General features: G+C 40.4%; 1 protein-coding gene across 9 annotated transcripts in view; it reads left to right on the forward strand.

Moving 5' to 3' along the window:
• Positions 1-26,335, forward strand: part of PDE8B (phosphodiesterase 8B) — a 384,244-nt gene that overhangs the window by 335,560 nt on the left and 22,349 nt on the right. For all 9 annotated transcript variants that reach the window (XM_036845326.1, XM_036845330.1, XM_036845328.1 and 6 more), the window contains 7 exons: positions 13,473-13,515; positions 17,356-17,433; positions 18,904-18,980; positions 20,448-20,612; positions 23,112-23,157; positions 23,571-23,706; positions 24,617-24,815. In XM_036845326.1, coding sequence (XP_036701221.1) covers positions 13,473-13,515; positions 17,356-17,433; positions 18,904-18,980; positions 20,448-20,612; positions 23,112-23,157; positions 23,571-23,706; positions 24,617-24,815 — 744 coding nt within the window. The remainder of the gene's footprint in view (positions 1-13,472; positions 13,516-17,355; positions 17,434-18,903; positions 18,981-20,447; positions 20,613-23,111; positions 23,158-23,570; positions 23,707-24,616; positions 24,816-26,335) is intronic.

Consider the following 26,335-nt stretch of genomic DNA (forward strand, 5'->3'; position numbering starts at 1 on the left):
TATCTTCAAGTGGTTTTTGAAAATAGAGCAGACAAAAAGGATCTTTGATCTATGCATCAGATATTCATACCTTCTGAGGAAATACTCATCAAAGTATTTTCAGTTAAGAAAGATGATCAAAGAAATTCTGTATTAGTCCACTCACACTGTCATTTTCCTTGCATGTAAATGAAGGGAGGGTCTCGAATGACTCAGTTCCCATAATCAAATTTCTCATCCAGCGTTCAAACTCCACTGCATTACTGAAGTCTTGTCATTATACATGAAAGCATTTAGTTTTGTCATGAAGTTGTTGGTCAAGAATGTTCACTCTTAAAGATTGCTTACACTGATTATTTAAGAGAATAGTGCTTTTCTTCATCTTAACCAGGTTTTTACCCCTTTTCATCATATTTGGGGTGGGGAAGACACAAAAAACAAGCAAACAATACAAAGCCAAAGGTTGAAACTCTGATCAAAGCCAGCACTCTTCTGTATAATCAAGAAATATTTCAAAGTCACTTATCATTCCTTTACAAATGTATGTATAGATATGAACAATCATTTTGTTTTTTAAATAATATTTACTGGGTTTTATCACTGCATTGATTACAATGAGAAACTTAACGAAGAATCTCTCAGAGGCGCAGCAACTGGTTCAGGGATGAGGGTGCACTCAGGTGTTTGATAGCCTTGATTTCTCACCATCACACCAGCTCTTTTGCTTGTCATAGATTTGGCGCTATCAGAGCACACGGATTTTTTTTTTTAATCACTACTGTATTTGCTTTTTTTAAAAAAACACTCATTTTATGGAAAACTTCCTTATCAGTATTTTACCATGAAATGCTTAAGAGACATCCATATTAAGTATAATCAACAAAGACCAATATGATGGTCAAATCATTAACAACAGTGTTTTCACCACAAGCTATAAGGTAAAGAACCTGGTTAACCTCAGTCTCTTATGGACTCATTTACTGAACTTCTATGTGCAAATACTATGTTAGCACTCAGTATACAAAGGTAATCAAGTGAGACACAGCTCCTGCTAAAAGTAGGACTTACAGTTGGGAAGGATAACAAACAATCAAATAAGTACAAAGTTATGAACTGTAAAAAAAATGCAATCAAGGAAAAGTCCATTGAGAACATATGACACTAGGACTTAACCTCATGAGGGACTGGGATGGGCAGGAAATACCTGGGAAGGCTTCCCTGAGAAACCACCTTTCAGCTAAGATCTGCAGGATAAATAGGCAAAAGGAAGAGAATGGATTGGGAAGCTTTCTGGGCAAGAGTCACATGTGCAAAGGCTCTGAGGTAGTAAAGAACATGGAAAAATTAGAGGGATGGCAGTGTGGCCTGCAAGCTGAAAGCCCAGGACAGAGTGGCAGGGGTCAGTGGTGCATCTGGGGAGCTGGCAGGGGCCAGGTTGAGGAGAGCCTCATAGCCAGGTTGTTAAATGGGGCTGACCCTGAGACCAATTGGGAAGTGTGAGTTTTAAGCAGGAGAATGACAGGATTAAATGTACAGTTTTGCAAGATTACACTCATTGAAAAGTTGAGAATGGATTAGGTTGGGAGGGTTATTGCTGAGGTTAGAGTTAGAGGAGAGCTGATGGTAGCCTTGTACTCTGACAGTGGAGAGAAATGGGTAATCCCAGAGGTATTTAGAAGTGAGATTTTACAGGATTTGATGATGGACTAGACATGAGGATGAGAGAAAAGGAAGCATCACGGATGACCCCCAGGCTCACATACTGGGAATCTGGTGATTTTGATTGCAACTGATGCCTCGTATGACTCTGTCATTCCATGATGACAAAAGCGGATTCAGATATTTCTACCAAATGCTATTCACACTCTCCCAAAGTGATTCTGAAATGAATGTTGAAGGAGGTATCTAGTATTTATTTGCTTGTTAGCTTGTTATTGTTGTGATCCTGGCCTTGACTCATTATTTTTTTAACATCTTTATTGGAGTATAACTGCTTTACAATGGTGGTTAGTTTCTGCTTTATAACCAATTGAATCAGCTATACATATACATATATCCCCATATATCCTCCCTCTTGAGTCTCCCTCCCACTCTCCCTATCCCACCCCTCTAGGTGGTCATAGAGCACCGAGCTGATCTCCCTGTGCTATGCAGCTGCTTCCCACTAGCTATCTATTTTACATTTGGTAGTGTATATATGTCCATGCCACTCTCTCACTTCATCCCAGCTTACCCTTCCCCCTCCCCATGTCCTCAAGTCCATTCGCAACGTCTGCATCTTTATTCCTGTCCTGCCCCTAGGTTCATCATAACCAATTTTTTTTTTTATTCCATATATATGTCTTAGCATACGGTATTTGTTTTTCTCTTTCTGACTTACTTCACTCTGTATAACAGACGCTAGGTCCATCCACCTCACTACAAATAACTCAGTTTCATTTCCTTTTATGGCTGAGTAATATTCCATTGTATATATGTGCCACATCTTCTTTATCCATTCATCTGCCAATGGACACTTAGGTTGCTTCCATGTCCTGGCTATTGTAAATAGTGCTGCAATGAACATTGTGGTACGTGACTCTTTTTGAATTATGGTTTTCTCATGCTATATGCCCAGTAGTGGGATTGATGGGTCGTATGATAGTTCTATTTTTAGTTTTTTAAGGAACCTCCATACTGTTCTTCATAGTGGCTGTATCAATTTACATTCCCACCAACAGTGCAAGAGGTTTCCCTTTTCTCCACACCCTCTCCAGCATTTATCGTTTGTAGACGTTTTGTTGATGCCCATTCTGACTGGTGTGAAGTGATACCTCATTGTAGTTTTGATTTGCATTTCTCTAATGATTAGTAATGTTGAGCACCCTTTCATGTGTTTGTTGGCAATCTGTATATCTTCTTTGGAGAAATGTCTATTTAGGTCTTCTGCCCATTTTTGGATTGGGTTGTTTTTTTGATATTGAGCTGCATGAGCTGCTTATATATTTTGGAAATTAATCCTTTGTCAGTTGCTTCATTTGCAAATATTTTCTCCCATTCTGAGGGTTGTCTTTTCGTCTTGTTTATAGTTTCCTTTGCTGTGCAAAAGCTTTTAAGTTTCATTAGGTTCCATTTGTTTATTTTTGTTTTAATTTCCATTTCTCTTGGAGGTAGGTCAAAAAGGATCTTGCTGTGATTTATGTCATAGAGTGTTCTGCCTATGTTTTCCTCTAAGAGTTTTGTAGTGTGTGGCCTTACCTTTAGGCCTTAAATCCATTTTGAGTTTCTTTTTGTGTATGGTGTTAGGGAGTGTCCTAATTTCATGCTTTTACATGTAGCTGTCCAGTTTTCCCAGCACCACTTATTGAAGAGGCTATCTTTTCTCCGTTGTATATTCTTGCCTCCTTTATCAAAGATAAGGTGAACATATGTGCGTAGGTTTCTCTCTGGGCTTTCTATCCTGGTCCATTGATCTATATTTCTGTTTTTGTGCCAGTACCATACTGTCTTGATTTCTGTAGCTTTGTACTATGGTCTGAAGTCAGGGAGCCTGATTCCTCCAGCTCCGTTTTTCTTTCTCAAGATTGCTTTGGCTATTCGGGGTCTTTTGTGCTTCCATACAAATTGTGAAATTTTTTGTTCTAGTTCTGTGAAAAATGCCAGTGGTAGTTTGATAGGGATTGCATTGAATCTGTAGATTGCTTTGGGTAGTATAGTAATTTTCACAATGTTGATTCTTCCAATCCAAGAACATGGTATATCTCTCCATCTGTTTTTATCATCTTTAGTATCTTTCATCAGTGTCTTATAGTTTTCTGCATACAGGTCTTTTGTCTCCTTAGGTAGGTTTATTCCTCGGTATTTTATTCTTTTTGTTGCAATAGTAAATGGGAGTGTTTCCTTAATTTCTCTTTCAGATTTTTAATCATTAGTGTATAGGAATGCAAGAGATTTCTGTGCATTAATTTTGTATCCTGCTACATTACCAAATTCATTGATTAGCTCTAGTAGTTTTCTGGTAGCATCTTTAAGATTCTCTATGTATAGTATCATGTCATCTGCAAATAGTGACAGCTTTACTTCTTCTTTTCCAATTTGGATTTCTTTTATTTCTTTTTTTTCTCTGATTGCCATGGCTAAAACTTCCAAAACTATGTTGAATTTTAGTGGTGAGAGTGGGCAACCTTGTCTTGTACCTGATCTTAGTGGAAATGTTTTCTGTTTTTCACCACTGAGAACGATGTTGGCTGTGGGTTTGTCATATATGGCCTTTATTATGTTGAGGAAAGTTCCCTCTGTGCCTACTTTCTGGAGGGTTGTTATCATAGATGGGTGTTGAATTTTGTTGAAAGCTTTTTCTGCATCTAGTGAGATGATCATACGGGTTTTATCCTTCAGTTTGTTAGTATGGTGTATCACATTAATTGATTTGCATATATTGAAGAATCCTTGCATTCCTGGGATAAACCCCACTTGATCATGGTGTATGATCCTTTTAATGTGCTGTTGGATTCTGTTTGCTAGTATTTTGTTGAGGATATTTGCATCTGTGTTTATCAGTGATATTGACCTGTAGTTTTCTTTTTCTGTGAACATCTTTCTCTGGTTTGGTATCAGGGTGATGGGGGCCTCGTAGAATGAGTTTGGGAGTGTTCCTCCCTCTGCTACATTTTGGAAGAGTTTGAGAAGGATAGGTGTTAGCTCTTCTCTAAATGTTTGATAGAATTCGCCTGTGAAGCCATCTGGTCCTGGGCTTTTGTTTGTTGGAAGATTTTTAATGACAGTTTCAATTTCAGTGCTTGTGATTGGTCTGTTTATATTTTCTATTTCTTCCTGGTTCAGTCTCGGAAGGTTGTGCTTTTCTAAGAATTTGTCCACTTCTTCCAGGTTGTCCATTTTATTGGCATATAGTTGCTTGTAGTAATCTCTCATGATCCTTTGTATTTCTGCAGTATCAGTTGTTACTTCTGCTTTTTCATTTCTAATTCTATTGAGTCTTCTCCCTTTTTTTCTTGATGAGTCTGGCTAATGGTTTATCAATTTTGTTTATCTTCTCATAGAACCAGCTTTTAGTTTTATTGATCTTTGGTATTGTTTCCTTCATTTCTTTTTCATTTATTTCTGATCTGATCTTTATGATTTCTTTCCTTCTGCTAACTTTGGGGGTTTTATTGTTCTTGTTTCTCAAATTGCTTTAGGTGTAAGGTTAGGTTATTTATTTGAGATGTTTCTTGTTTCTTGAGGTAGGGTTGTATTGCTATAAACTTCCCTCTTAGAACTGCTTTTGCTGCATCCCAAAGGTTTTGGGTCATTGTGTTTTCATTGTCATTTGTTTCTAGGTATTTTTTGATTTCCTCAGTGATCTCTTGCTTATTAAGTAGTGTATTGTTTAGCCTCCATGTGTTTGTATTCTTTACAGATTTTTTTCCTGTAATTGATATCTAGTCTCATAGCGTTGTGGTTGGAAAAGATACTTGATACGATTTCAATTTTCTTAAATTTACCAAGGCTTGATTTGTGACCCAGGATATGATCTATCCTGGAGAATGTTCCATGAGCATTTGAGAAGAAAGTGTATTCTGTTGTTTTTGGATGGAATGTCCTATAAATATCAATTAAGTCCATCTTGTTTAATGTATCATTTAAAGCTTGTGTTTCCTTATTTATTTTCATTTTGGATGATCTGTCCATTGGTGAAAGTGACGTGTTAAAGTCCCCTACTATGATTGTGTTACTGTTGATTTCCCCTTTTATGGCTGTTAGCATTTGCCTTATTTATTGAAGTGCTACTATGTTGGGTGCATAAATATTTACAATTGTTATATCTTCTTCTTGGATTGATCCCTTGATCATTATGTAGTGTCCTTCTTTGTCTCTTGTAACAGTCTTTATTTTAAAGTCTATTTTTTCTGATATGAGAATTGCTACTCCAGCTTTCTTTTGATTTCCATTTGCATGGAATAGCTTTTTCCATCCCCTCACTTTCAGTCTGTATGTGTCCCAAGGTCTGAAGTGGGTCTCTTGTACACAGTATATATATGTGTCTTGTTTTCGTATCCATTCAGCCAGTGTGTGTCTTTTGGTTGGAGCATTTAATCCATTTACCTTTAAGGTAGTTATCGATATGTGTGTTCCTATTACCATTTTCTTAATTGTTTTGGGTTTGTTATTGTAGGTCTTTTCCTTCTCTTGTGTTTCCTGCCTAGAGACGTTCCTTTAGCATTTGTTGTAAAGCTGGTTTGGTGCTGCTGAATTCTCTTAACTTTTGCTTGTCTGTAAACGTTTTAATTTCTCCTCGAATCTGAATGAGATCCTTGCTGGGTAGAGTAATCTTGGTTGTAGGTTTTCCCTTTCATCACTTTAAATATGTCCTGCCACTCCCTTCTGGCTTGCAGAGTTTCTGCTGAAAGATCAGCTGTTAACCTTATGGGGATTCCCTTGTATGTTATTTGTTGTTTTTCCCTTGCTGCTTTTAATATTTTTTCTTTGTATTTAATTTTTAATAGTTTGATTAATGTGTGTCTTGCTGTGTTTCTCCTTGGATTTATCCAGTATGGGACTCTCTGCGCTTCCTGGACTTGATTAACTATTTCCTTTCCCATATTAGGGAAGTTTTCAACTATAATCCTTTCAAATATTTTCTCAGTCCCTTTCTTTTTCTCTTCTTCTTCTGGGACCCCTATAATTCGAATGTTGGTGCATTCAGTGTTGTCAAAGAGGTCTGAGACTGTCCTCAATTCTTTTCATTCTTTTTTCTTTATTCTGCTCTGCAGTAGTTATTTCCACTATTTTATCTTCCAGGTCACTTATCTGTTCTTCTGCCTCAGTTATTCTGCTATTGATTCTTCTAGAGAATTTTTAATTTCATTTATTGTGTTCATCACTGTTTGTTTGCTCTTTAGTTCTTCTAGGTCCTTGTTAAATGTTTCTTATATTTTCTCCATTCTATTTCCAAGATTTTGGATCATCTTTACTATCATTACTCTGAATTCTTTTTCAGGTAGACTGCCTATTTCCTCTTCATTTGTTTGGTCTAGTGGGTTTTTACCTTGCTCCTTCATGTGCTGTGTGTTTCTGTATCTTCTCATTTTGCTTAACTTACTGTGTTTGGGGTCTCCATTTCGCAGGCTGTAGGTCTGTAGTTCCCATTGTTTTTGGTGTCTGCCCCCACTGGGTGAGGTTGATTCAGTGGGTTGTGTAGGCTTCCTGGTGGAGGGGACTAGTGCCTGTGTTCTGGTGGATGACGCTGGTTCTTGTCTTTCTAGTGGGCAGGTCCACGTCTGGTGGTGTGTTTTGGGGTGTCTGCGGCCTTATTATTATTTTAGGCAGCCTCTCTGCTAATGGGTGGGGTTGTGTTCCTGTCTTGCTAGTTGTTTGGCATAGGGTGTCCAGCACTGTGGCTTGCTGGTTGTTGAGTGGAGCTGGATCTTAGCGAAGAGATGGAGCTCTCTGGGAGAGCTTTCACTGCTTGATATTATGTGGAGCTGGGAGGTCTTTGTTGGACCAATGTCCTGAACTCGGCTCTCCCACCTCAGAGGCACAGGCCTGACACCCGGCTGGAGCACTAAGACCCTGTCAGCCACACGGCTCAGAAGAAAAGGGAGAAAAAAAGAAAGAAAAGTAGAAAATGAAATAAAGTTATTAAAATACAAAATTAAAAAATTAAAATGTAATAAAAAAAGAAAACAACAAAAAAATGGACAGACAGAACCCTGGGACAAATGGTAAAAGCAAAGCTATACATCAAAATCACACAAAGAAGCATACACATACACCCTCACAAAAAGAGAAAAAGGAAAAATATATATATATTGTTGCTCCCAAAGTCCACTGCCTCAATTTTGGGATGATTTGTTGTCTATTCAGGTGTCCCAGAGATGCAGCGTACATCAAGTTGATTGTGGAGATTTAACCCGTTGGTCCTGAGGCTGCTGGGAGAGATTTCCCTTTCTCTTCTTTGTTCGTACAGCTCCCGGGGTTCAGCTTTGGATTTGGACCCGCCTCTGCATGTAGGTCGCCTGAGGGCATCTGTTCTTCGTTCAGACAGGACGGGGTTAAAGGAGCAGCTGCTTCGGGGGCTCTGGCTCACTCAGGCCACGGGGAGGGAGGGGTACGGATGAGGGGCAAGCCTGCGGTGGCAGAGGCCGGCGTGACGTTGCACCAGCCTGAGGCGCACAGTGCGTTCTCCTGGCGCAGTTGTCCCTGGATCACGGGACCCTGGCAGTGGTGGGCTGCACAGGCTCCCGGGAGGGGCGGTGTGGATAGTGACCTGTGCTTGCACACAGGCTTCTTGGTGGCGGCAGCAGCAGCCTTAGTGTCTCCTGCCCGTCTCTGGGGTCCGCGCTGATAGCCGCGGCTCGCGACCGTCTGTGGAACTTGTTTAGGCGGCGCTCTGAATCCCCTCTCCTCACGCACCCCGAAACAATGGTTTCTTGCCTCTTCGGCAGCTGCAGACTTTTTCCCGGACTCCCTCCCGGCTAGCACCGAAGCCCGAGCCTCAGCTCCCAGCCCCGCCCGCCCCGGCGGGTGAGCAGACAAGCCTCTCGGGCTGGTGAGTGCTGCTCGGCGCCGAGCCTCTGTGCAGGAGTCTCTCCGCTTTGCCCTCTGCACCCCTGTTGCTGTGCTCTCCTCCGTGGCTCCAAAGCTTCCCCCCTCTGCCACCCGCAGTCTCCGCCCACGAAGGGGCTTCCTAGTGTGTGGAAACCTTTCCTCCTTCACGGCTCCCTCCCAGAGGTGCAGGTCCCGTCCTTATTCTTTTGTCTCTGTTATTTCTTTTTTCTTTTGCCCTACCCAAGTACGTGGGGTGTTTCTTGCCTTTTGGGAGGTCTGAGGTCTTCTGCCAGCGTTCAGTAGGTGTTCTGTAGGAGTTGTTCCACATGTAGATGTATTTCTGATGTATTTGTGGGGAGAAAGGTGATTTCCACGGCTTACTCTTCCGCCATCTTGAAGGTCTCGAGATCTGTATTATTAAAGTTTTATCCCGGTGGTCTGGAACCAAAACTGCAGTATCTTGAAGTTATGCCCTGCCCCATTGAAAGCCCCACATCCTCCTTCCCTTGTCACCTTGAGTTTAGCTCAAGTCGCCTTCACCTCGGATGCCAAAACTGTTCCTTGACTCATTTTAATTGCTAAAAAGTCTCATGATTTTTCACTGAAAAAGTTATTTCTGAGTTTTTCTCCTATAAGAGATACCAGGATTTAGGTTCATTTGTAACTGCATAATTCACAAAATCAATCAATAAAATTATTAAAATCAATGTATTAAATAGTTACCTAGGTAAAGCTTATACTTCTAAGATTGACAGCTGCTATCTACAATTCCTTAGTGATGGTTTGAAATGGAACATCATCCTCATGCCCAGGCTCGTGGTACAGAGTCCCAGGGACCATGACATGTCACTCACCTTGCTCAATTTCAGGCTGTTCTCAATTTTCTTCATCTTATTTATTTTCACAAATTTTGAAATTGTTTCAGACTTCCAGTTTTTAGCCATCAATCCATATTGTCAGTTGAACATTTAATTTTCTCAATATTTTATTATGAAATTTTTCAAACATATAAAAGAGTTAGAAGAATTGTAAGTAAATACACTTGTACTCACCACCTAGGTTCTGTAAGTAACATTTTGCTCAATCATCTGTCCATCCATATATCTATCAGTCCATCTATCCATCCCCCAATTCATCCATCAGTCCATCTTATTCTTTGATAGATTTCAAATTAAGTTGCAGACATCAGGACATTTCACCCCTTGGTACTTTGGCATGCATATTATTAATGAGAGTTTAATATTTGTTTGTGAGTTTTTTCATTTTTTAGGTAAAAGTTACATACAGTGAAATGTACAAATCCTAAGTATAATATTCCTTGAGTTTCAGCAAATGCATATGCCTCTGTATTGCAGACCCCATCAAGATTTCAAACCTTCCCAACCCAGACGTTCCCTCACGCCCCTTCCCAGTTATCCCTGCCTCCACTCCCTTCCTTCCCACGCCCGGAGGTAACACTGTTCTGACTTATATAACCACAGAGTAGTTTTGCCTGTCCTAGAGCTTCATAAAGTGTCTCCTCTTTTGTGCTGGCTTCTTTCATTCATCATCAGTGTTTTGAGATTCATTCATGTTGTATGTATCAGTATTTTTTTCTTTTTCCTTTTTATTTCTACCGCAGTTTATTTCTCTTGTTGATGGACTTCTGGGCTGTTTTCAGTTTGGGACTCCTTTGAACATTCTTAGACAAGTCTTTTTTGTGAATATATGCTTTCATTTATCTTGGGTAGATACTTGGGAGTAGAGCTGAATACGGAGGAGTTGGGTCATAGGGTAGGCATATGTTTAATTTTATAAGAAACTACCAGACCTTTTTCATAGTGGCTGTACCACTTTATACACCCTCCAACATGTGAGAGTTCCAGTTTGTTCCACATACTTGACAGAATTTCTTTTTTGGACATTCTGGTGGATGTGTAAAGAAAATATCGTTTTAAAATGATTATTCTTTAAGAGGAAAACAATCAAATGACCCTGAAATCACACATACACACACGTGCACACACACACCCCCAGAATTCGCAGTGCTTTTGAGCCAAGCATAATCAGGTATCTGTACACCAAGCATTTAGCACAAGGACAGTAACACTTGTGAGAACCTATAGTATTTTAAGGAATTAAAAGATTGGAATTATGATTTTTTTTTTTCTCCAAAAACAGGCTGTAAGCTTCCAAGGCCTTGCTAAGAAATTCCAGCTTTGAGCTCTGGGAAGAGTGGCACAGGCAAGGCCAGCAGTATTCACATTGCAGAACTTTAGTGCTGAAGCCTGGGGGACACATGATGTCAGAACTCTTCATCATTACTGTATGCATTTCCACTACAAAAGGGAAAACAAAAACACTACGCTCTGGAGAGACTGGCTGACATGTAACCATTGAATCACGGTTTCTTTTCTTTGCTTTAGCATGCACGTGACAAAACCTATCGAGAGCAGAGATTCAAACCCTCCCCAGAATTACAAAGAAAATTGTATTCAAACAGATGCCCTTCACTGAACCCGGGGATATTGTCCTCAGACCCCAGTTTAACAAGCTTGCGCCCGGCTTCCCTTCTGGGGCCTGACTGTAGAGAGCAACGTGGCAAAGAGAAGTGGTTTTAGATGGAGAGAGCCGGGTTTAAAATTGGGATCTGCTGCCTGCTGGCTGTGCGGTTTAGACAAGCCCCTCAACTTCTCGAAACCTCAGCGTCTGCATCTGTCAGAAGGAATGACAACCTTTCCTCCTTTCGAGGGTGCTGTAATGACTAGATTGTAAATGTAGGGCTGCTAGCACCGTGCACACATGTAAGAGATGGCTGCTGTGGTCACAGGAGAAGTGGTTCCTCCTCTCTTCCTGACCACAGTCCTCAGGCCCACAGGCCTCTCCTGGCTGCCCACCAGCGAGTGCCAAACTACAGGACCACTCGTTCTCTGTATTTCCTCAGTGACCCTGACTGAGAATTATGAGGAAATAATTTTAATAGAAGCATTCATACCAAGTTATAAATGATGGGTGGGTTTAGCCTTCCAACAAGAAAATCGTAATTCTAAAAGAATTGTTTTCATCCAAATGAATCTTCGGTTGTAAAAGGAGGTATTTGGGAGAGGAAGGAAGATAACCTGAGTTGGAAGCTTCAGTAAAAACCTAGCACTGCTGGGGTGTGATGGGCAAACTGTCCTCAGGCACTGCTCTTACCACAGAGGATTGTGAAGGGAATAATGACCTAACACAGCCCTGCAGAACCTCTGCGTGCAAAGCAAGTGGTGATTGGTTGTTTGAGGAGTATTTCCAGTCTCTGCTGCTGTCCATAACGAAGAGCCCATCAGAGGCAGATGAGCCAATTTAGGGGCACAGGTTTATGGGGGATGCAGCGTGCTCAGCTCAGAAACTGCCGAACGCAACATCCTGTGTGGAGAAAGGCCAGAGCCACCTCAGCAGACAGACCCAGTACCTCTCCTCTCCCCTCCTCCCTGTCCCCTCTTCTCCCTTCAGGGGCAGGTGCACATTTCTGTCCAAAAGTCAGGGTTGGACTGTGCATCTACTGGACCTTGGGCTTCATCTAGTTCCATCGAGACTGGACACAAAGCCTACACTGACTTCCCAGGAGGCCCACAGTTCAATCAGCTGACCTGCAGAAGTCAACAAAAGACAAGAAAGTAGCTTTCTGTGTAATCTGGGGAGCCATGGGACTTTGTTCCTAAAGGAGAGATGTAGTGTGATTCAAAGAGAAAAGCTAAGCATTTAAAGATCACTTGCTTTTGAGCTAAAGCTGACTGAGAAAAAGTTGTATTCATTTGGTTATCAGAAATTCATACTGCACTCAGTAGCTTTGTAGCGAATGATCTTTATTTGTAAAGGAAAAACATAAAACAGTTGTTCACAGAAGAAATAAAAATTTCCCATAATTACGGGATAAATAAGTCACATATAAGACCAAGATCTCACACAGGCTGGCCATGTAATTTTTTCTGTAATTATGTGGAATGAACTGTGCAGAATAATTCATACAAAACCCCTATTTTAACACTTCAATTTTACATGATTATTTTTCAGTGGTTCAATCAGGCTGGAACATTTTACTGTATCTGAAATATATGGGACTTCTGGCTGTTACAGCTGATGTTGCTAAACCATACTAATCTTCCCCCATAAACAGTCCTACATACTCATCTGTCTTGTTTTTCAGGTTAACTTATTCCATTCATTCAGTGCCTACAAATGTGTGATGGTTTGAGAAACTGGAAGTAGGTGGATTTAGCAGCAAAGCAGCATGATTATAATCATGATAAAGCTAGGTGTGCCCCAGTAACAGTGTCTTAGTTATAAACACCAGAAATGCAGAACCCCCAAAGAAAGCATATTTATTATTTCTAATGTTAATAACTTCACTAAACATTTGACAAGATATGTACTGAGCATTAGCACAAAAAAATTGATACTAAGAAAGAACTAGGTGCAAAATTGAATCTAAAGTTCAGAGCTTATGAAGAAACGTTTAGTAAATTGACTGTCTATAATTGAAGTGCATTTGAAGAGCTTTTGGGGAAGGTTTTTTAATATCCTAGGCTTAAATTCAGATTGCTTTTATATTACAGGAAAAATGTATAACATGTCTGAAATATAAACAGAGTACATATAAAAATCTTAAATTTTGTTTTAAATTTTGGTTTTTTGTCTTTCTGCATTTCTGCAGACTGTCAAAATGAGAACAGCTGACTGGAGATCTAGATGTCTTGCTTAGCAAGTGTATCCCTTGGGTATCTCCCTGCTGTCAGGCTCAGGCATTCTATAAGTGTCTGGATGTAACAGAGAATTTGTAGTATTATCACCTGGTGTCCATCTTTCATCTGTTCATATTATCTGTGTGACTTCTTGTTTTCTTGAATTTTTCAGAGTTTTTAATGAAATTGTTTGGTTGGAAATGTAACTAATACCATATTTAAAATCTCTTTTTCTTGCTTTACCAAACTTCTGAACAACTTTAGATTCACAAGGTTCATCGTGACTCAGGAGATAATTCTCAAACAGGTGAGGATACTTCAATTTCACTCTTACATACTCAGGTGGAATTTGTGGGTTCAAGTCTATGAATCACTCTGAAGAAGTCTGGATTGACAGTCACCACCCCAGAACTTGGATTGCTGATATCTGAGTGCTGATACTGACAGGTCTGAGAGCGAGGTTAAAAGCAGGATCCCTTAAAAAGCTTTGAACCTTCATTCATGGCAACCTTTTCTACTGAATGCCTTCTTCATCCTGGTTTCTTTCGCTGACTAGAAACCATGGAGAGCAAGATAAACTCAAAATAGAGAGTGGGCCAAAAGTCCAGGGGACACACATTATTATACCATAGTTAGTCTTCCCTTTCTTTGCAGCAGTCAGTGACTACATACAATTAGAAAATGTGAATGGGCCCTCACCTGGCAGTCAGGAGCAGCAAATCACCATTTCAGCTACCCACATCCTCACATCATACCTTGGGCAAGACTCTCGCTGTCTGACTCTTGGTTTCCTCTGCCATAAAAAGAGGAGGCTGAACCTAATGACTTCTACATTTGAAAGGTCTAGAATTCTTTGATCATTAGAGGGGAAAATCAGTCTGCTACCAAAGATTTAAAATTCTCATTCCTGCACACACACCACACATTCTCTCCCTTGTTGGTGGCTTTCCCAGCCACTGAGGCATAAAGTTGGACCCTGGGCTACTTACTTAGTGCCTTTCCTGGATTCTAAAATGGACCATATTTTCACCTGCTCAGAAAGATTTCATTTGATCTTTCTGAGCTTCAGTTTCTTCATTTGTAAAATGAATTAACAATACCTATCTCATTGTGGTTATGAGGATTAAAGGAGAAAATTTATATAATGTCTAGCAGTACCTGGCGTTTAACTGTTTGGTATCCTTCTCCCCTTCCCTCCACACTTTTTCTCTGTCTCTCTCTTTCACAGATGTTTTAGTTTATTTCTTTAACCCAGTGAGAGTATTATTTTAACTTACTTACGAGCTTCTGAGTGTCAAAAACTGTTATAAGCATTTTCATATCCTTTACAGTGCCCAGTATTGCCTTGCACATAATAGACACTCAATAAATACAGAACATTGATTAACTGAAACCCTCCCATCTTGGAAAGCATAAGTTCCACCATTTATTAACTCTTGGACCTTGAGCTACCCACATAATCTCTCCAAGTTTAAATTTCCTCATCAGTAAAATGGGGATTGCACTATGTAGCTTTCAGAATTGTAATGATTATGTAAGATAATTACTATATTTAAAATAAATAGTAAAGCACAATGTCTGGTGCATAGTAGGTGCTAAGTGGTAGCTATTTTTTTAAAATTGATGACACTGTATCCTTTTTTGCCATTGAGTACAGCTATTTGAATCTCTCTTATCCTTCTTTTCTCTGGTTTTAAAGTTCATTCCACAACATCTTTTGAGAGAATGAATAAATGAATTCTTTGATTTAAATGGCCTTTATTGAATAAATAATTTCTCCAAACTTTTAGTCTTTTCTATTGCTATAGATTTTGTTAATTTTAGCTGAGATAAAAGTCAGAAAGAATCAACATTATCCATCTTTGAATAATTATTTCTAGTGAATGATTTAGAATTCAACCAGCCAGCCTGGGCTATAGCCTCCCTAGTTTAGTTTTATTTGGAAACTACATTTTGAGGAATTCTTGTGCTCTTTAATCCTGAATTTAATCTTAAGTATTTAATAAGTTAGATTTAATCTCTTATCTGGTAAACAACTGTTAGGAATGTGTATGATTATTACATTCCTAAATGTAATAGGCTAAATCCAATGTCTTGCAAGTGACCACTATTAGTTCCTCAGGGTTTGAAAGATGTAATATGATCTTAACAATATAATTTTATAGGTATCTTATAAAGAAATACTGAAACTCAAATCCAAGGCTAGGAAAATTATTAAGGCAGGGTCTGAAAGAAAATTAGGCAAAGGGGTAGTAAAATAGTTTAAGTTAGGTGATTTAAGACAAGGTCTTATGGCTGACTATTTTGTTCAGATTAACTTTATAATAGTTCTGCCTTCCATTTTATGCTGTATAAATATAATTCAAGTTTCATTACTGATTTAACCTTTTTAAAATTGAATCAGATGTTTAATGACATTAAAGTAAATGGTTAAAAAGGTGATCTAGAGAAATATCTAAGACATATTATAAAGTGATAGCAAGTAGTAGAATAATATTATAACATGATCCCACGTTTGCTTAAAAAGAAGGTATACAGGGGCTTCCCTGGTGGCGCAGTGGTTGAGAATCTGCCTGCCAATGCAGGGGACACGGGTTCGAGCCCTGGTCTGGGAAGATCCCACATGCCACGGAGCAGCTGGGCCCGTGAGCCACAACTACTGAGCCTGCGCGTCTGGAGCCTGTGCCCCGCAACGGGAGGGGCCGCGATAGTGAAAGGCCCGCGCACCGCGATGAAGAGCGGTCCCCGCACCGCGATGAAGAGTGGCCCCCGCTTGCCGCAACTAGAGAAAGCCCTCGCACGAACCGAAGACCCAACACAGTCAAAAATAAAATAAAATAAATAAATAAATAAAAAAAGAAGGTATACAGATGTAATTAATAATAATAGGCAAACATGAACTTTATATTTACTATGTAGCAGGCACTGTTCTAAGTGCTATCTATGAATTAACTTGTTTACATCTCACAACAGCCTATGAATGAGATGCTATAACTACCCCCACTTTGCAGGTGTGGATACTGAGGCACAGAGAAGGAACATTCCCAAAGTTACACAGCTATTAGATGGCATAGTGGAGATTGGAGTTTTGGCAATTTGGCTCTGGAACTGGTTCTCTTAATTACTGTGCTCTCTTGCACTTTTTTTGGTGTCACTAGACAATTCTTTAAAAAGCATTGCATCTTTTTTTCTCTCTTGGAATATGATCATTTATCAGTGTCTAAGAAAAGCATCCCCCTGCTGAAACCTGCACATCTGCCTCCTTTCTGCACAGTGAGGAGAAATTCTGTGTTATGGTTAAGTTTCTCTCCTTGCTCATGGGTTACTCCTACAAGAAGCAAATACCCTGAAAATGCATTTTTCTGAAGCCACCTCTGCTGCCCTGACATTTTTATCCTTTGGTCCTCACTGGTAGCGTGCACCGTTTGATTAGATCTCACATTAATGTGACAGCACATTTTGAGCATTAAATTCAAAGTCTGCAAAGACTTACACAGATTTTTTAAGTGCTTTTTTTCCCTCAGAAAACAAGGCCAAAAGTGAGAGTTAAATTGTTGGAATTTGTTGGGATTAGAAAACTGCTTCTTCTTCTCTTCATTCCTGAGATCAACAATCTGCATCATTTGATGAAATCATATCCTCAGGAGAACCTAGAAAACCATCAAGAGGTCTGGCTTTACAGAGGGACCTAAAATTGGTCCAAATTAGTTTCTCAAATAAACTCAACTCTCTGTGGATTTGACTAGTATTTTATTTCCTCAAATATCCCCATAAAAGCCTTCCCCACCCATTGAAATGTATTGTCCTTCATGTCAAAATGAACCCCTCAAAATTTCCCCCAAGTTTTAATGTTTATTTTCAAGAAGATATTTATTAATGGAACTAAATAACCCTTAATAATAAGCTCCATTACAATGTAATGTGGTACCACAAGGAAAGGACATCATTTTACAATTAATATGACTGATAATTCTGTGTGTGTTGATGATTTGAAGAGACAGTGGCTCACTATTTCTTAAAAATATTTTACAGTGCTTAAAAAGTACCCTCGTTTTCTTTGGAGAATGAGGGAAAAAATATGTCTAAACTTTGCCTGTGAATAAGCTTGAAAACTAATCACTCTCCATTACTAATCTGAAATCCTTAGAGTCTCATTCATTCAGATACAAGAACAGGAGGAAAGAGTCCATTGATGTGAAATCAATATCATCTCGAGGCAGTGATGGTAAGTTTTTCACATTTCCTTGACTTTAAAGTGTAGAAAATGGCACAGGAATATATTTAAGAATTCCTCAGCATATAAACAAAACCCCAAGGAATAGGATTACAACTAAACTGGCTTTTTTCCTGTAGGTGGAAAATTTTTTAGGCCTTTTTATTCTTTTTTTTTCACTTTTTATAGTCTTTGCCTTCTCTTTGAAATGACTCCATGCTTGTTCCTTTATGGCCTAACGTGTGTTAGGCCACATAACCCCTAGAGCAGCTCAGTTTCAATAGCTAGGTCACTCTTAGCTGCTATCCTTCAGGTCACAATGGGAAACCTGAGCCTGAGGGAAGTGGCTGAACTAGCAAGGACCAAAGACTCTAGGGATAAGATGTATAATTCATAGAGGAAGATGGATAGACCACAAGGCATGCAAGGGATTGGGACCAAGAACGTAAAGGAAGAAAACGGACTGAAATTTTTCCCGATGGGTTGAGGGTGTAGATAAATGAAGAGGGTATCCATTTTAGAGGATAATGGATGAGGGCATTTCAACTGCATTAGTTCAGTTTTCAGAATAGAGTTTGAGATGGGATCATCCATTACCTCTCCAGGGCATGGGAGAAGTGAAGGCTGAAGAGTATGGAAGAGCAGCAATGGTGGCCGCTCTGGCAGTGGAGATGGCTACAAAGATGGCTGACCAGCAGGCAGGCTCTGCTGACATCGGCTACATTAAGTTATCAGATCTATAACATGCGAATTCTCTTCCCTCCTGCCTGCCTCTCAGGGAGGGGTAGGAAGATCTAATGAGAACAATGCTTTTAAAATAAAGCTTCTACCTTTTGGATTTTGAACCACATGTAAAGATAGGATATTTTAGATGGAGAGGATAATGGATGAAGGAATTTCAACGGGATTAGCTCAGTTTTTGCAGATGAGAGCTAGACCCACCGTGGGCTCCTGGTGTTAAGAACCTAAAGGCGCAGGGAGGTGGGGAGCCTGGCCCTCACTCAGAATGAGAGGGGCTCATTCTTCTGCCCACCCCACCCTGGTCACGGATCGTGCCTCCCCTCCTACACTGCAGTCATCCAGTTACCCAGCCTGTGGCTGAGGACTGAAAGTGGCGGAACTGCCCAAGTTGGGCTTTAGTGACTTACAGGAAAGTAACTCCTGGGGGATCATTAGGCTGTTGGGATGAGGCCTCCGGATCCCATCAACCTTCTCTGAAATCCCCCAGTGGACCTGAGACTCATAGAGCCTTCCTGTCATCAATGTTCCAGGCCAGACCACCCTTCCCAGTCCCTGGCAAGTAGTGGCTGAGCTCTCAGCCTTTTAGGACTAAGAGATGGGTGAATTCATTGCTTTATGGGGAGCAGTGGAGGACAGTAGTCCTGTGGGAATCAGGCCCCCAGTCCATGCAGGGTTCCTTTGCTGCACTTAAGCGCAGCTGAGCCACCAGAACCAGATACAACTTTCTTGACTTCTCTCCAGCACCAAGCTTACAGAATCGTCGCTATCCATCCATGGCAAGGATCCATTCCATGACCATCGAGGCTCCCATCACAAAGGTGAGTAGCAGCTGCTGCCTCTACTCTGCAATCAGGGCCACTGAACACTAGGCTATATTCTGGAGATAAAGTGATGAATGGCATACTATTACCTGTATCATGGGGTTTACAGTCTAGTAAAGGAAACAGATATTAAACAAATAAACACATAATAAATACGTAGTTATAAATTGCAATGACTGTCATAAAGTAAAACAACAGGTTTCTATGAGGGAAAAGTAGGTTAGGGCCCTAGTTTGGTTGGGTGAGAGGGGTGGTCAGGGAGGGTCTCTCTGTAGAGGAAGTAATGTTTGAAGTAAGACCTGAAGGATACAAAGATGTTAGGAGAAGAGGATCCTAGGCAGCAGGCACAGCAAGGGATGAGCACTGAGGTGGGAAAAGGAGGGAATGGAGCAACTGAGGACCTGAAAGAAAGTCAGGTGTGACTGGAGCTTGGAGAGCAGAGGGGAGAAACGGTGACATGGAGTTGTGCAGGGCTCCGTTCATTCTGGCCAATAGAGCTGTAATAAGTTTATATTTTAGTTCATGTGCAACGGAAACCACTGAAGAGTTTAAGGTAGGGGAGTGACATGACCAGATACGTTTATTGAAAATAACACCAAGCTGCCATGCAGAGAATGGACTGGAGATGGCAAGAGTGAAAGGGAAGAGGACAGTTAGGGACCTTTTCCAGAATTCTAAGCAAGAAACTGTGTTAGCTGTACTAGAATTACAGCAGTGGAGGTGGAGAGAAATGAGTAGATCAGGAAATGTTTGGGGGTAAATTCAATTCGTCTTGATGATGAATTATACTGTCAGGTAGGGAAAGAATTGAGGGAAAGTGATATGTCAACCAGGGCCTCCCAGGGTTTTGGTTTGAGCACAAGATTAACAGAAGTGGTTTTTTCACGGCAATGTAGAAACCAGAGGAGTACAGCTCTTGTCTTTCATTTTCTGTTAGGTTTACTTGCTTGCTTTGGGAAGAGGAGAGCAAGGTCGTGAGTTTAGTTTTGGATATGTAAGTAAGACATTCCAATAGATATGTCAGGCAGGCAACTGAATATATAAATCTGAAAGTCAAAAAGGAGTTCAGGGCTGGGATATAAATTTGAGAGTCCTGGGCATGTGGATCGTATGTGTCCAAAGTCATGGAAATGAAAGAGCTCATCTCTGAAAGGACTGTGGAGTGAGAGGAAGGCCCAGCACTAGTCTCTGAGGAACTGCAACCTGTAGAAGAGAGCTAAAGGAGAAGGATCAGCAAAGGAGCCTGAGAAAATGTAGTCCCTGAAGTAAGAGAAACACCGGATAGGGTGGGATGAGAATCATGCTTCAGTACAAAGAGAGTGGTGCCGTGAAAGCACTGGTCATTTTGAACAATAAGATGTGTTATCATCTGATTTCTTTTGGATTCTAGGCACATGAGTGAGTTTTGAGAAGAAGAATCCTAATGTCCTCAAATTTATTCTTTCTCTCTCTTTACTACCTTAGGTTATAAATATAATCAATGCAGCCCAAGAAAACAGTCCTGTCACAGTAGCAGAAGCCTTGGACAGAGTTTTAGAAATTTTACGGACCACAGAACTGTACTCCCCTCAGCTGGGTACCAAAGATGAAGATCCCCACACCAGTGATCTCGTGGGAGGCCTGATGACTGTGAGTGATGAGGAAAAACCAGAAATGCAGGACAGATAATGTTAAGTGCACTCCAGAGAACATATAACATGTAACATATAAACTGTTACCTATAGGTGTAGAAATACCTGCTGTATGGGCTAACATCAGCATAACCAGAAGCAGTTGCAGGAGCACAAATGACTAATTTGTCCTTCTGAATTTGTACTACAGTAAGGAGTAAATAGACAGTTGATTGAAGGCTAAATATCACAATGGAGCCCTTTTGTACTTCTTCCCCTTGACCTGGTATAGCATTCCATTGAGGGTTATGGCTAGGCTTCCTTGGACCTCAGGCTCTTTATATAATGAAAGCGTTGATACTTAGATGACAGCACTAGTTTCCAAAATCTTAGCTGTAGAATTCTTTCTTTAAATAAAACCTTTATATAGAGTTCCCTTTATAATCAACAAAAGCAGAGTGGAGCTGCCGTGGCCCAGTGTGGGGAGGGGAGGAGGAACCACCCCCTGCCGGCACTCCAATACCACCATTTGTAACCACTAAAAGTAGCTTATTTCCAAGGAGTCATCCTGTTCTAGTGTTTTTGCTGTGATCTATTTGGCTGTAATCATAATCCATCAGCAAGTGAAGAAAAATGAGAAAATTCAAATTATTCATTTGTGCTCCCTATTGGAGACTGAAGCTGGAAGAATTCTTTGGGAGAAAAACAAAGTCCAAGAGTCATCGAAGAGTTTTACTTTGAAGTTTTCTGTCTAGCCCTGCCACCAAATGCTGAGTGTTGACTGGCTTTCTGGTCCATCCTCCTTGTTCCTACTAAAGGTTTCTGGTGAGCCTGTAGTTTGAGTGACCTCCTGATCCTTTTGAGCCCCTCGGCTGGCCCAATGCAGTGTAGACTTTAGTTCTAAAGGACACTGGCAAGGTGTGTGTGTGTTTGCCATCTGCAGCAACATGAATGGACTTAGAGATGATCATACTAAGTGAAGTAAGTCAGACAGAGAAAGACAAACATCATATGATATCACTTAAATGTGGAATCTTAAAAAGTGATACAAATGAACTTATTTACAAAACAAAAATAGACTCACAGACATAGAAAACAAACTTATGGTTACCAAAGGGGAAATGTTGGGGGGAGGGTGGATAAATTAGGAGTTTGAGATTAACAGATATACACTACTATATATAAAATAGATAAACAACAAGAACCTACTGTATAGCACAGGGAACTATATTCAATATCTTGTAATAACCTATAATGGAAAAGAATCTGAAACGGAATATATATATATATATATATATATATATATATCTCCAAATCACTTTGCTGTGTACCTGTAACTAACACAACATTGTAAATCAACAATACTGCAATTAAAAAAAAAAAAAATAGAACACTGCCAAGGGTCTGTCAGGAGGCTGGCCACTGCAGAGCTGCAGAACCATTCTGGTTCCTAGAACAAGTTATCTGCCCTCCTTTCCCCTGCTGCCATACCATGTTGGGCTTCCTCTCCAGGTAATGCTGTGAGGAACCAGTACAAGATTCCACCTTTTTTTATGTAGCATTAGGGAAGAGAAGAAAGAAAGATTAAGAACAGAGGAGTTCCTTGTGATATCTGCCTTAGAGGCAGGACAGTTATGGCCATTGTTACTTATCTATTTATCCAGTTTTGAAAATTAAGCTCTTGGCCTAAAGATCCAGAGTGTGACTTCAGGAGAGCCCTTCATTAATACTTTAAACCTTAGCACATACTTTCTGAGGATGACAAATAAGCAATTACAAATGGCTTTTAAGCAGAGGTCTAAATAATTAGGTACTCGGGGGTAGAAGGTAGAGGGCAGGAAAATGAGATGCAAGAACATCTGGGGACTAAAGTTCAAGAGCCTAGTAAATGGCAGAACATTGAAATTCTGTTCACTCCCTTATGCTGCCCTTCCAAAGACCTCAAATCCAGAAACTTCCTTTAAAGGCTAACAGTGAAGCTCATAAGACAGAAACTATAGCTGGAAAAAAGTTAATTTAGATGTTAGTCAAAAATTAGCCCAACCTTTTAAAGGCTTTACATTAAATCATCCCCCAGATGTGGCCCATGGCTTTGGCTCCCCAGGATGCAAATCTAAGAACACAAGAATGACACAGTCCTTGTGAGGGTAATTGGGGTCCTTTCAAATTAACATGTACCCGAAGCAAGATCACTTCTGTGATTTCATTATGTGGCTTCAAAATGCAACAAGAGAAAGATGGCATGAGAACAGAGCTAACTCACAGCTCAGGTGTGAGACCTGAATGCAGTCATAGCCACTTAATTCTCAATTCTTCATCTCCTGGGGCTAACAGCCTTGGAAAGGAGAGTATCCACTGTTTTGTAGTTATTGTTCTCACTTGATTTTGAGCTTCAACTTGGAGTTCCAGATTGACTGGGTTATTCAGGATTCAAATATCTTTGGCTAATAAAGGAAATGAGAGAATAATGATAATGGCATATAAAGCATGCTTCTCATAGCATCTTTCTTTATTCCAGGATGGCTTGAGAAGGTTGTCAGGAAACGAGTATGTGTTCACTAAGAGTAAGTTGTCCTCTATCCACTTGTTACTGATAACCTGTCTCTGGCCTTTTGTCTCCCTCAGTGTTGTGATTATTGTTTGGGAAGGGCCTTGGTGATACTTCCTATTCGTCTCATTGGAGTTTAAGCATCTCTATGGTCTACATTTGAAACCAGGTCTCCTAATATAAATTACTTCTCTGAGCGCTGTCAGAATAAGAATTGCAAATCTCTCTATATTTAAACAGTTAAACTGAATTATTTTTCTATTGGGGGGTCCTGAAGTTTAATAATGTAAGAGAACCCTGAAGGGAAAATCTTCTTACCCCTGGAAGTTCAAGACTTTCTTTCTAGTAGCAACCATGAAGATGACAAATGCTCAGCAGCACTCAAGATTCCACAATTACCCACCCTTCCTGCCCCATCTGTTTGCTCAGATGTGCCCCAGAGTCACAGTCACCTTGGGATGCCAGTAACCATCAACGACGTCCCCCCTTCTATCGCTCAATTACTTGATAATGAGGAAAGCTGGGAGTTCAACATCTTTGAATTGGAAGCTGTGACACACAAAAGGTATGTGGCTTCTCTGGCTGTAGGCAGGGGGAGAATTGATGGACACACTCAAGACTTTCACATCTGGAAACTTTGAGGGAGATGTGAGTCCTTGCCACAAGTGACCTCCCAGGTTCTGCTTTTCATGCCATGCTGGAGGAGTGTCAAATGCGCAGAGAGACTGTGGCCCCTTGAGTGAGCTCCTTTATGGAGAAGAGAGTATTAGCGGGTAAGATGTGGGATCAGCCTGGTGATACCCAGGATGAAGAAATACTGAGCGTCTTCTTCAGATCTACCCAGGTCATTCCTTTGTGCCAGTGAGCCAAAAGTTCTAAGTATTCTCAGCTCCAAACTTGTTGAGGTCCCACCTTACAAAATGAGTTTGAGAGCACCGTAGACTTTTCTTTTGATCCATCCTATAGGCAGGGGAAAGATTAGATAACACAGAAAGTCCTCTTCTATTACAGAAGTCCATTTTCTTCCAGGGGTGTTGGATGTGAATGATAACTATAAATAAGTAACTTAATTCTAAATGACATGACTTTGCTGAACCCACACAAGCCATTCCTTTTGTCCTTAAGCTCAGTAACTTCCTCAGGGGACACAGGAAGTGCAAAGCTTACGTGGAAGCAGAGACAGAGAGGGACTGTCAGGGACCTCTCTCTTGGTTGTTAGAGCCACTGAAGGGCAGGTGACTTAAGACAGTCTAGAATTCATTTGGATTAACCACCATGAGGCACCTAGTTTTAAAGAAGTGGCTGGTGAGGAGGAGATGCTCTATCACCTTCTAATTTGGAGAGGACATATATTTATACCCCTGTGCCTATGAAGCATCAGGAAAAAAAATGACTCAATTTCCCAGTAGCTTCAAAGAAAGCAGCTTCTGGAGCAGTGAATACAATGAATCAGAGTTTTTTCCCCTGTTTTCCAGGCCATTGGTTTACCTGGGCTTAAAAGTCTTTTCCCGGTTTGGAGTATGTGAATTTTTACACTGTTCTGAAACTACCCTTCGGGCCTGGCTCCAAGTGATTGAATCCAACTACCACTCCTCCAATGCTTACCACAACTCCACTCATGCCGCTGATGTCCTGCACGCCACTGCCTTCTTCCTTGGAAAAGAAAGAGTGAAGGTAGAATTTTGATATCACAATCTAGTTACCTGCATAGATTTTAGAGATCTAAGAACCCAATCTTAATAAATATGTTAGGCAAACAACTGTTTTGGAACCAATTTTGACAGAGTTTTTGAGCTACCAAACTGACTGGTCCTTTTGGTATTGTAAAGACATGGCATTTTCTCCTAGCCCTCCCTTCCCACAAATGCTTAAAATAATAATTTATGCCACTGTAGAGACTCTTTTACATGTCTGGCTGACCCACGAACCCATTCTCCAAATGTTCACTAGGAGCCCTTTGTGATACTGGGTTAGAGGACAGAACTTAATTATTATAGCAAATGGTTACTAGGTCTGGAGGTTAAATTTTAGGATCAGAATTTTGTCATTGGTATATTACAATCCAGACAGTAGTGAGCCTTTCAGCATCCTACTGATTTACATACATATATATGTGTGTTTTGTGTAGGTATGAATGTGTATATCTGTATATTAATGACTTGTATAATTCTGCAAGAGTTCCAAGTTCCTTGGTCTTAGAAGTCAATACTGTCACTTACAGGTGCTGATTTGTAGGGCAGTCCTATGTATACCCCACGTATAGCTGGCAAGAGATCCCCATCTCCCCTCTTCCCCAACTACCATCACTTTCACAGTGAAGCTTGTAATTCCTTTGCTACAATTAGAAGTGAAGCTTAGACTATAGATACCCTTGGGACAAGTGCTGTATAGAGACAGGTTCACATCAATCTGCAAATGCTTAACATTCAATCATTTTCTGACTTAGTCTTAAGACCCTAGGTACTTAAGGAGAAGAGTGGTAGTGGGATAGGTAGACAGAGCAGAAATGGCACCAAAATGGGGAGGGGGAATGTTCCCTTCTCAGTTTTGCCAAAGACTGATCCTGGCATTTACTTTCATCAGCAAGAAAGCAAAGAGTGTCATTCAAGAATAATGATGGTTTTGAAGATTTTTGTCTCCTACTTTTAAAAAAGGTGATATCACAGGTGATAACAGCCTGTTTCTATAGCGCTTTTCTTTGAGGAGCTAAGATACTTCCAGATTCCTACTCCAGGTTCACATTCCTCCATTTTACATTACATGAGATATTATACAGCTTAGGTTGCACACTGCCAAACGAGGACAGGACCTGGGCATTAACGCTGAGACCAAAGTGACCTATAGGCATTGAGTTAAAGATGAACCCCACTTAAGCAGAAGCACTCTAGAAAAATATAGATTAAATGCTTGATAAATTATGGAATGCTTAGTCACTTTATTATCTCCTTTCCTCTCCCTCCTCTAAAATAAGAAATTTTCTTTAAATTGTTTGTTCTGCTAGCACATGCAGAGTCTGAATTCTCAAATAGCAGCAATACAAACAAGTCTAAGACTAGATACAATACGCTTGTAATCCAAAAGACATTTTCTAAGAGGCCAAAGAATCAGAAAATTTAGAGCTGCAAAGAACCCTGGAGAATTGGGCTGGAAGGGACTCCTGAGGTCAGAGGTTTAGTAGCAGCCCAAGATCACTG

The sequence above is a fragment of the Balaenoptera musculus genome, chromosome 3 (genome assembly GCF_009873245.2).
Source record: "Balaenoptera musculus isolate JJ_BM4_2016_0621 chromosome 3, mBalMus1.pri.v3, whole genome shotgun sequence".
Lineage (NCBI taxonomy): Eukaryota > Metazoa > Chordata > Mammalia > Artiodactyla > Balaenopteridae > Balaenoptera > Balaenoptera musculus.